General features: G+C 40.9%; 2 protein-coding genes across 2 annotated transcripts in view; both read left to right on the plus strand.

The window, feature by feature from the left end:
- The window catches only part of LOC121861554, a 46,581-nt gene extending 41,967 nt beyond the window's left edge, over positions 1-4,614 (plus strand). The window contains exons 4-5 of the mRNA XM_042359424.1: positions 3,396-3,621; positions 3,894-4,614. Of these exons, the coding sequence (XP_042215358.1) occupies positions 3,396-3,621; positions 3,894-4,115 (448 nt within the window). The 3' untranslated portion in view covers positions 4,116-4,614. The remainder of the gene's footprint in view (positions 1-3,395; positions 3,622-3,893) is intronic.
- Positions 4,615-4,876: 262 nt separating this feature from the next.
- Positions 4,877-11,301, plus strand: LOC121861589. Its single transcript, XM_042359473.1, has 4 exons — positions 4,877-5,099; positions 7,792-7,912; positions 9,465-9,567; positions 9,722-11,301. Exons 1-4 carry the CDS (start codon positions 4,894-4,896, stop codon positions 11,137-11,139), a joined length of 1,848 nt encoding a protein of 615 aa, XP_042215407.1. The 5' UTR covers positions 4,877-4,893; the 3' UTR covers positions 11,140-11,301.
- Positions 11,302-12,582: the final 1,281 nt, after the last annotated feature.

Here is a 12,582-nt window from a genome sequence, read left to right on the forward strand (position 1 = left end):
GCACGGGTTCCAAGCTTGTAGTGGACGTCTCCCCTACAACTGCCTACAACTGCGTAGCCACGCCACCACCTGTTACAGTCTTCCCTAGCAACCAAGCGTATCGGCATTCCAATGCCCGCCGTATCTAGCAACCGAGCCAAAAGACCGGCGACTTCTCGGTTTTCCCAACATGACTCATAGCGGCTGCTGGGTATATAAGCTCTGTCTCTCCATTGAGATTCATTCTTCAGCAGATTCAGGTTGTATATTGTGATCAGTTTCCATCTTATCTTCTCTCCTCCTACTCCTTTGTCTTATAGTCTGTCCTTTTGTTATTTCTATCTTCTCTTTGTCACTTCTAGTCATTTGTCTGGGATCTCTATCAGTCGCTTGTGTTCCTTGTGTATCAGCTGTTGCTCCTTGCTCAAACCTTTGTTCGTCTAGATGTAGTCTTTCTCTCAGTTCGCTTGCATATGTTGCCTGAAATAGTTTTTCGGTTGTGGATTCTCTGGAAATATCATCTCTGGTAGGTTATTCAATTTAAACATTTTCCTTAATTCCTCATTGTATGATCCGGGTGCAATGATATTGTGCAAATGTGCATGGATCATACTAATCATTACCTTATCATGTATTGGCTCACTTAGGTTTAATATGGTGGATTCTGGTCTATGAGCCTCTTGGACGCTCTCTTTGCTATTTCGACGTATGTCATATCCTTTCGTCTTGTTCCTTTTCCTTGTTTCTTGTTCCTTGTACTTTATCATGTGTTTTATTGGGCATGCCATTGCTAACGTCCTATGTCCTATGTATACATTCCGTTTTCTCTTACAGTTGAGACAGCCAACATGTGTATTCTTACATTCAGTGTAGGTATGGTCGTCGCCTGCACAATCTGAGCAGTACTTTTTCTTTTTCGGACAGTCTCGTTGTGTGTTCTTCATATTTGTAGCAGGAGAAGCAAGTTTGCAGACTGATGAATGTCTCCTTCTTTATTTGATGTGGTGTGACTGACATGTTGAATAGAAAGCCCTGTTGTAAAACTTTCTCAGCCATTGACACTTCTTCAAAAGTAATCTTAAAATCATGAGTATAGTCCTTTATCTTAATGACTTCTTCAATCTTCATCCACCTATTTTGGCGTTCCAGTTCATCTTTCAGGTCTTCCGATGTCTTCCTCCCGATCTCTTGGTCGACTTGACGAACAAAAACTGATCTTTTGCTTTTTGTTCTGGTGGCATGACAACAATAAGGCCTTCATTGTAAAATATATCTCTTGCTTCTTTTGAAAGGATTTTATCTGAATCAAAGTCATCTTTACAGATTACTTTAAAACCTTCATTGGTGCTGAATATTCTTGTTAGTGGGACTTGCAGTTTGTTGTAAGTGATTTCTGCCACTTTTCCCTTCCAATAGAGTGTCCCTTATCTCTATGTTTTATTCTAATGCTAGTTGTCATCTTCTTGATTACATCTAATCCTACCTATAACACAGGGCTCCTGCCCAGAGAGCAGTGACCCCGCCCCTCTTGGACGGGCGTCGGGCTCGTAGGGTTCTGCACCCAGGTTACCTGTGACTATAGTTATATCTAGAAAGTTGCCACCTACCGGTGACCCCGGACAAGGGTGCCCTGCACTATCACAGGTTCCCTTGCCGGATCGACCGTATCGCTAATCCCGCCTCCGTTCCAAAGAACAGGTGCATGAGGGGATGAAAAAGGAAAGAAGAGGACTTAGAGAGTAGAAACAGCCTACCTACCACGCCACGTTCGGTTAGCCAATCAGAGCACGTAAACGTGCATGTATCACGCCACCGTGGGGCACCACTGATTGGCCAATCAGGACGTAGACGCACGGGTAGTAGTCAAAATTTGAGCCCAAATATTTGTTTTCAAAAGTTGAATTTCCCGTACAATCTGTGATGGTAATTACACCGTCACTATGTTGAGTAAGTACAATCACTAGGATTGAGTGTCTTATCACAACAAAGTTGCAGACTGCTCAAACATGCAGCAAAAGAGGCAGGTCTTCGCAGCTCCGGGTCCTGAATCTGCTGAAGAAATTGGATTAAAAGTTATCACTACAACAAAACATGGAATCCCAACATCGACTGACCGGCCAATTACCGCACAGTCCGAAAGTGAGGCCCAGTCTGTGGAACTCGCCGCTGGTTGGCTGGTAAGCGGACGGCAAGTGACAAATCGGCAGTTGTAGGGGAGAATATCTACTACAGGTGTATGGTTGGCTGGAGCAGTTTCGCTCATTACTCTCCCACACTGAATGAGTCATCATTTAAGTATTAAATTTGTTTATTACGTTGTATATTTATAGTATTATGTTTTATTGTATTAGGTTTGTATATAGGTTAGATAAGTAGAACTAATGTCAATAGGTAATTTAGATTAAAGTTTACGTTTTTTTTTTTTTTACGGGCATTAGCCGCAGCACAGGTCATTTTATATCCACATCAAGGCCTGGAATATAATAAAATAATAATAATAATAAAATTAATAACATTCAATAATAATAATAATAATAATAATAATAATAATAATAATAATAATAATAATCATAATAAAGCGCCATAAATAAAAAAAAAATATATCAATAGTGAGAAATTATATACGGGGTATGTATGTTGTGTTGCCAATCGTAGGAGAAACAATTGAGACCCTGCAATTGTGTGTAAATGAGGCAGAAGGTCAGATCAGCAACCTGGGACTCGGTCACAATTTTCGTGATGCCATATGGCAGCAGGGTCTACCATTAGACAATACATTATGCTTCCAATATCTTCCCAGGCGGTAGTACCTCCCTGTTTGGTACCTGCCTACTACCTACTACCTACGTTTTAGCCAATCAGGATATAGTACGGTAGAGAGGTGACGCCGGTGACCTACTGGTACACTCTAGTCAGTCTAGGCACAGCTGCCTTATGTCAAGTAATATATCCTCTCTCTGGTGTTTTGGGAGTTGGCATTTGACTTTTGAGATTTGTTTTGCTTGATATTGATTTTGTGTGATCTTGTTGGACCTTCAGTCCTTACGCAACCACTTCCTAACATATTGTCATATTATTAGTGTTATTTATTTTATTTTATGTACATATGTGGTGGTGAGAATAAGTTAATAAATGTTCATAATTTTAGTGACTTGTTTAGGTTTCGACCTGTTAACTTGACCTTTGTTGGGAGAACTTGGGATTAAGAATATAATAATAAACTGATATATTTTAAATACTTGAGTAATTTGTATTTATGTAACGATCTACCCTAGGGTCGTAACAACGATCAATAACAATCTGTGAACTTAATCTATTTCCTCCTCACCCTCAACAAACGACCCTCACTATCTGGCTCATGACTCACTACGTCATGCCCACACTCTACAGTACAACCGTTCTCACACCTTTTACAGTAAGGAGAGGGCGTCGAGGGTGCCTGCCTGTGGCCGTGTGGGGATGGTTGACAAGGCTCTTACCTGGGACCTCAATCCTTGTTCCCTTCTGGAGGCCCCTGGCGACCATACGTCCTCCCCTGATGATGGTGAAGCTGGAGCAGGGAGTGTGTGTGTGTGTCGGTGCCGTGGTCAAGGCCTCTTTGCTCTCCTGCTTGTGCGACCAACACCTCCAGAAGTACTCCAGGTCGGTGTTCAGTTCTTCCAGCTAACATAATTGTGTAAGCTGAACACTATAGACTACTATTAACCTGATATGGGAACCTGGAGGATCTGGAATATATCTAAACTTTCATATCAGATCAGGGATTTACAATTTGTGCTTCCACGTAATTACAAAGTGGTCCTTATAATGTTGTAACTTCTTGATCATAACACTTATGATCCTAATGACCGTACTACTTCAAATACCACCATTTTTTATTCACAAAGTTATGAAATGCTTTTATCGACATTCAGAAGCTTATTCCTATGCGTGGATGGGAGGGGCGACCTGCTGTGGCGGGGAGTTGTCTGGTGTCAGCATCGGCAACGGTGGTGTGCCTACTGCTTCTGCTGCCCAGGGCCTCCCTCACTACCATTCAGCTGCGTATGCTCAAGTGCCTTGCCCTCAGCGGCGTTAACGTCACCTTCGCCACTCTCGCTGTTTGGTCCACGTCACAGGTACACTCACTGTTGTAATACCTGCATGAGACAACAAACAAAGGTTCTGTGCTTTATATTTTTCCTTGAGGTGTTGCTCTTATGAAGGTCTTTAGGGAAGGTCACGTCCTGTTAAAGTCTCCTTACACTCTCCACTTTATACAGGATACACACTGCAAGGGACAAGTATACCGAGAGCACCTTAAACCTCTTCCTCCCTGGTATAAGGATAGACAGTAGTTCATACAATAACTAACACTATGTACCCTTACCGCAATTCCTCCTCAACAGGTACTTATAGATAGTATAGGATAAAAATTAACATTACATCACCAGTGTACTCCTCAACATATTCCTCCCTCCCTGGCTGGCGTGACGGGTGGGCAGGAGGTACAGGCAGGCGTAAGGGTGGTAGGGAGCTCTTGCCTTGTATTATGTGTGGGCGTGGGCGTGAGTCAACAGATGGTTCTCCACCAGCATCTGGCAGTCACCACCCACAGCAAGCCCATCTCCCCGATACATAACACCACCCTCGCTGTGGTCGGTATGTTAATTACAAGTCATACTTTCATGTTCTAACTTAGTGTTCATCTTAAACTTTAATAGCTTATACAGTTCCTTGTTTTGTGATAATATTTTGATAAAAAAGTCAAACATCAAAAGTAGTCTACGACTTGCGACTTTTAAAGATACGACAATATATATTTGAGTATAATGAAACAATGAACAAGACTGTCACTTAAAAATCCAGAAGAAGAGGTAAACAATAACATACAACACATTGTGTACGACAGTGTTGTCGTGTGTGGTGGGAGTGATGGTGTGGACGTTGCAACGCTTCCACCACCACAGTCACCTGGGAACCAGCTGGCTGCCCCTGGAGGACGCATGGGGGATAACGACGGCTGTGCTCGGTTCCCTAGTGGCCGTGTTTTTCCTGTGGGCGGTGCTAGCGGGGTACAACATAAGACAGCTCACGTTTATCAAGAGAGCCTCACCTAACCACAAGAGCGTCACTCTGGTGTAAGTTATTCATGATTCTCTCTCTCTCACTCCACTCTTAGTTCTTGTCTAAACAGTCATGGCTCTCTCTCTCTCTCCACCCTTAGTTCTGGTCTAAATAGTCAAGGCTCTCGCTCTCTTTCTCCCGCTTCTCCCTTAGTTCTAGTCTAAACAGTCGTGGCTCTATCCCTCCATCCACTTTTAGTTCTGGTCTAAACGGTCATCTCTCTCTCTCTCTCTCTCTCTCTCTATATATATATATATATATATATATATATATATATATATATATATATATATATATATATATATATATATATATATATATATATGTGAGTGTGTGTGTGTGTGTGTAACCGGTCGGGAATTTTTTAACTTACTTGACTTAAGGTTTTTTATTATTAGTGGATGGAAATGCAGTGGAAGCGCCCCTTGGAGAAAAACCCGAACCAGCACAAACACAATTAAATAAAAATGTTCTCCATGACCCGTGGAAAGGTAACACCTGTGATTGGGGTGAATGAGACACACTGTAAAATTTGACACATCTATTCCCTCCAACACTACAACCACAATCAATAATGGTACACCAACATATGCGCACCTCTTAGCCTGGCTTAAGACACTACACTTTATAGGATTGATCGTGTCTGAAAACCTATGATTTGGCATGTATTCATATTTCTATCATGTCTAGTTGCAAATATATGATAAACTACAGAATTGTGGCCATCTTGGACGCCATCTTAAATTCCTAAGCTAGCACAAGGAAGATGTTCCAGTACTTTTGATGCTTTTTTGTATGTGTTTTTTTTACCTTTGTCACCTTATTCTCCTCTAACTCCACCTTAGACGATTCCAACTCTACCCCTCCTACTCCTGCTCCTCTTACTAAACCTATGCACTTTCCCATAATCTCCACTCGTAGGGTTGCTGGTGTGTTATCCAGTTTGGAAGTGCGTAAGGCGCATGGACCGGACGGAATACCCCTCGTGTTCTGAGGGAGTGTGCTGAAATTCTGGCCCCTGTGCTTGCTCGCCTCGTTCGCCTTTGCCTCAAAAGCCAAGCTTTTCCTTCTACTGGGAAGCATGCCTTGGTTCAGCCCATCTCAAAGAAGGGTGACCATTCTCATCCCTCTAACTATCACCCCATTGCCCTAACTTCATCCCTCTCTAAGATTGTTGAAACTATTTTAAACTCTCATTTTCGCCGTCACCTTGAACGACTTACTCTTTTGTCGTATCACCAGTATGGCTTTCGCCAGGCGAGATCTACTGGTGATCTACTCTCCTACACACCCATCTTTGGCCATCCTCTCTAGGGGATTATGGGGAAACTTATGTAGTGGCCCTCGACATCTCCAAAGCATTTGACAGGGTATGGCACAAGTCTTTGCTTTCTGAACTTCCCTCTTGTGCTTTCTCTCCCCCACTTTGTTCTCTAATTTCTAACTTACTTGAGAATTGATCCATGGCAGTTGTTGTCGAAGGATCGATCTCTCGCTATTTCTCTACCAATAGTGGTGTTCCACAGGGTTCTGTACTTTCACCTACTCTCTTCCTTCTTTTTATCAATGATTTACTTCACACTCTTACTAATTCTATCCATTCTTACGCTGATGATTTTACTCTTAACTCTTCTTCTCACTTTTCCCCTCCCCCTAACTCACAAACTAGATCTGTTTCTAGAGCTGATATCGTTCCATCTATTAATGTGGATCTGTGCAGTATCTCCGAATGGGAGGTAGAAATTTGGTTAAATTCAATAGTAATAAAACAGAGTATTTACTAATTACTCTTTCCAAAAGAGAAGATCTCCCCCACCAATCACATTTCAGGACGAAATCATTCTGCCAAATTCTAGAATAGATATACTAAGCCTCGCCATTTCCTCTGATATGTCATGAAAGCCACACACCCACAACATTGCTAAATCTGCCTCCCGAAAACTAGGAATGCTGTACTGATTCTGTCGCTACTTCACTCCCGAGTGGTTGCTTCAAGTTTTTAGGGATTCATTCGTCCTAACATGGAGTACTGCTCTCATATCTGGGGTGGCACTTCCTCTGTCCAACTGTTAGATAGGGTAGAATCAAAGGTATTTCGTCTTATTAACTCTGCTCCTTTAGTTGATAATCCCTCTTCCCTTTCTCTTCACTGCAATGTTGCGTCACTCTCTCTCTCTTTTACAGATACTTTAACGTGCAATTTCCGGTGGATTTGGCATCCTGTGTACCGCCGGCAAGGCAGTGGGCTCGTAACACTAGTCTTGCCCCCGGTGCCCACCGTTTCTCTGTGGATGTCAGTCACACTAGAATAACCCATTATAGTACAGCCTTCTTTCCTCACACAGCCAAACTGTGAAATTCTCTGCCCTCTTCTGTGTTTCCATACTCTTACAACCTGTCTCACTTCGCAAAACTGGTTTTCTGGCATCTTCGTGGTGTAGATTAATATAATATTTTTCTCTTTTATTTTATTTTTTTAAATTTCTTTTTACTCTTATTATTTTCGCCCCCGAGGCCACGGTGTGGATTGATGATCTGTGGCCGGGTGAGATATTCCCCATAAAAAAATGAAATACAAAATAAGTCTTTCCTGAAATTTTCAACTTATTACCAATTTGTCCCTTGTTTGAGGTCTATTTGAGCTATAAATCTTGGACCATTATGCATGGATGAGTAACAACTGAATATATATCCATGATTGGATAGATCGGGTCGTATAAGACACCTGACCCTGGTGGTGGCAGGCGAGTGGACTCTCATCGTCACCAGCCTCTTTCAGCATCACTTTGTCGGCCAGTACGTCTTCTGCCTCACTACCCTCACACAGGTATATATACACGCGTTCCACTTAGGACTCTTTCTCTTTCTATCAGGTGTCTTCGAGATATAAGAATAATATTATTTAGCCGAATTGAAATAATATATATATATATATATATATATATATATATATATATATATATATATATATATATATATATATATATCAATGACCTCACCAGCCAGGATTCGAACCCTCATCCTACTGGGTGGGAGTAGGGAACGCTACCAACCAACCCACAAGGACACTAAAAGCAGTCCTAGACTCTGTTATATTTCACACAAAGCCTGTTCATCGAGCTGATGGCGCTATGAATCTCATTGGGAACTGCCCGTGCCTCGTATGTGGTGTCAGTAGCATTTTACCGAATCCAGCTGGTATGAAACACGAGGTACCATATAGATACTTCATTTTTAGTCCATATAACACGCAGACATATAACACCATCCATCATCACTACATATAACACCATCCATCATCACTACATATAACACCACCCATCATCACTACATACAACATCATCCATCATCACTACATATAACACCATCCATCATCACTACATATAACACCAGCCATCATAACTTCATATAACACCATCCATCATCACTACTACATATAACACCACCCATCATCACTACATATAACAACATCCATCATCACTACATATAACATCATCCATCATCACTACATATAACACCATCCATCATCATCACTACATATAACACCATCCATCATCACTACATATAACATCATCCATCATCACTACATATAACACCATCCATCATCACTACATATAACACCAGCCATCATAACTTCATATAACACCATCCATCATCACTACTACATATAACACCACCCATCATCACTCCATATAACAACATCCATCATCACTACATATAACATCATCCATCATCACTACATATAACACCATCCATCATCATCACTACATATAACACCATCCATCATCACTACATATAACACCATACATCATCACTACAAATCGGTAAAGTAGTTTCCGAGATTCTCGTGCGGACACACACACAAACAAACAAACACACAGCCATACTCCTTTGTTTTATATATATATATATATATATATATATATATATATATATATATATATATATATATATATATATATATATATATATATATATATATATATATATATATATATATATATATATATATATATAGGTCATATTTATGACCTGACCTAATGTTTAGTAAGGTCACCCTGTGTACTTAAGCCTCTCTCGGTCCATGTTATTCAGTTGCCTCTGAAGATGTCTTGAATAAAGACGAAAGCTAAGGTGCTCCATTGCTTCCCCTTTCCCTGTGAGATTTTATCAAGATTTATCTTATCCACGTTTTCATTGTGGATCTACATGATATATATATATATATATATATATATATATATATATATATATATATATATATATATATATATATATATATATATATATATATATATATATATATATATATATATATATATATATATATTAATAACATCAAGACTTTCCACAATAATTGTCTCTCTTGTTCCCTTAAGAGTATTTTGATCACCGTGGTGTACACGTATGGTGGGGGTGACGTCACCAGTATACAGTGCTGCTGCCGTCTCACTCACTTCTGCAGCCAACCGCCTCCCCAGGGTAAGATCGACTTCCTTCACTGGCTGCTGTTGAAAAACACTATCAACAGATATTTTTCTATTTACGATATGCAGGTTAGGAGGTGTTGCAATGATAACTACTTTAAGTGGCAACGCAGGATGGGAATTAAACAATCTGTATTTTTATCCTACAGAGCACAAGGAGCGTGGGATGGAGGGTGACAAGGGTAAGGGTTGTATGGACGGGCTGATGGCCTGTCGGATGACACGGGCACACACTTATGAGAGTATTCCCGGGGAAGAGTGTGGCCATTTAAGAGACGATAACTCAGAATTTCGTGCTCGTGGTGGCTCCCTTTGGTCACAGACGACAACGACGGTGGTGCTACCGGAGACTGGGGAACTGTTACACTCTCCCCTGGACTCCGCTGGCCCCTCCATTCACCATCTGCAGGAGCCTAGGACACATTTGCCTTTGTTTGCCCGTGGTAGCAACCTCGGCATTACCGGAGCCATGCGACCGGGGAACTTCTTCTTCAGGGGCACCCGCCTAGAATGTGGGGCTGGCATGACATGCCCTCAGCCGAATATACTGAGTGCTTCCTCCCTGGTCTACGAAGACATGGATGCTAGAATGTCTAGGAGAAAGAAGAACTTTTCATTCCGTGTTCACCAGCCCGTCATCCACGAGATGCCTCTAGATCTGCGTCAGGACAGCCAGTCCATTACCCACACTCACCACTCTCACCTGGATGACACCCATACTTGCAAATACCTGGACATGTCAGTGTCTAAGGGTAAACAGTGCTCAAAAGGCACTAACTTTAAAACAACAAAAGGTAAGAATGACATCGAGGTAGAGAGAAGCTACGTGAACGTTGGGGATGATCATCCCAGGTCTATTATACTGGCAACTAGCCAAGTGCATCCTGAGCCCAATAAGACTGTGCCTCCTTATGTTAATATGGGAATAACCTCCTTTTATAATAATGGTAAAGACCAGTGTAGCAGCAGCCCTCATCACCGCTATCTGTCTATGGAAGTGAGGGGAATGAAGCACGCGATACAGTCTCACAGTCTAAGGAAATGCAATGGTGACTCAACGCTGCAGAAGACTGGCGTCGAAACAACAGATTATACAAGAATGGTTAGTGGGGACGGCGACGATGTTTCTGAAGAACAAATGACTAATATGAAACACTCGGAGACAATAGCCACGGCAACCAATGCCAAGCAACTCACTCCAGTGAAGAGTGAGCCCATCGACAGTATAGTATCTTCTGAAAGCTTCTCAAATGACGCCGAACAGCTCCAAAAGGACGATACCCACAGTGAAGGAAGTGCGTTGTCTGCCTACAGAATCACCCCAGAAGGTAGTGTGGAACTCTCAGCAGAAGCACCGTCCCCGCCCGGCAAAAAAGAAGTGATGTCCGTTTGTGATCAACTAAATGTTTCCACCTCAGCCTCGGCCGTGTTCCTGCGTGGTGATCATGCGGATAATAAAGGCTCTCTCCCGAGTGTTTGCGCAACTGGTGGTGGCTCTGCTGGGGGTCTGGTGACTCGGGAGACTACACAACTTCCGCCAGATGTACCAGCGGCAGTCACGGAGTAGTTATAGAGAATTTCAGTACCCTGAAATCTTTTAAAATCCTCGGTGATATTAACATTAATGTCATGAATCATAAATATGTCTTACTTATGTAAGATATTCAGGCTGTTAGAATGTTAAATGTTCAATCAGAGAGTTTTAAATATTACATATCAGGGGTTAATATTAAGTTACCAAAAGTTTAATACACTGTCGAAAATATATTCTGCATTTATTTTTTTCCATGGCAGTCATAAAGCAAGAGGGACAAGTGTTGGTAATTAGCTACAAAACACTGAGGAAGCGAGGAGGATAAGATCAAGGATAGACCGACCACTCGAATATCTAGTAAGCTGTTAGGTAAGTGGTATAAATCCCGAGTTTGCATCTTTTTTTACTCAGCGTCGCCTTGGTAACTCTAACACATTTGGATTACAAAAATCAAATCAAAATACCTTTTTAAAAGATGAAACTCATTAATCCTGCTTTTAATTTAAAAAAAATAAGAAAAGCTTACTCATCTCATGAATCTGAAACAATGAACTTTTGTTCCTAAGAATTCTTGAACCAGTTGGTGTAAGACGTCTTGAGACAAATCTAAGTTCAATTATCAAACTGTGGTTAGATTATGATCAGCTATAAGCAGCCACAAACCCCACTTCAGTGATCATTCGCCTGCTAGACTTTGAGAATAAAAACGAGGTAATATGTAAAGAAGTCGTCCCAACTTAATACAATTATCCAGATTCAGATTTATGAGCGTGTTTTGCTATAAAAGTCTCAAGTATATAAGAATTAAAAAAATGCTGTTACACCACACCAGGAAAATAAAAGCATCACACAGCTACAATATAGCTCATTATGCGTACAGGTAGTAATATAAACTGGCAAATCAAAACACTATAAACCCCCCCCCGCCAAAAAAAAAAAAAATATGGACATGTTAAAAATTAAAAGACAATTTATAAGTTATAGGAATCAAATCTTCTATTTCTCCCAAAACTAATCTGTTGTTTCCTACAAGTCAACCAAAAGTCTGCAATGGCAAACATATTTACTCTATATGATTCATATGAAACAGGATTCAGGATGCTGTTTAGGTAAATTTAGCGTAGAACATAATCTTGGCTTTAAGGAGAGCTTCATTGTCACGTGAAAAGTGAAAATGAAAACACTTTTGTTAAATACATGTCTTGATTATATTTTCTTAAGATCCATTCTTTTGCACATATTTAGCCATTTCCTTACAGATTTCCGTTTCGCAGAAATGTTTTAAAAGACATAAATTTACTTAATTTGTCCACTTAGAACTGCACAAAAGACGGCACAAACCATTATTGCTAAGATATAATATCGTGATCGTCGCACCTCCCTGGTTTCAGCCTTCATAATAGTGCCGTGCAAGTGATGTCACGTGGCATCCCTCATTACGTTTTACTTACTTTTATCCTCTTCACCACTGATCAG

The sequence above is a fragment of the Homarus americanus genome, unplaced genomic scaffold, assembly GCF_018991925.1.
Source record: "Homarus americanus isolate GMGI-L3 unplaced genomic scaffold, GMGI_Hamer_2.0 scaffold24260, whole genome shotgun sequence".
In the NCBI taxonomy this organism is placed as follows: domain Eukaryota; kingdom Metazoa; phylum Arthropoda; class Malacostraca; order Decapoda; family Nephropidae; genus Homarus; species Homarus americanus.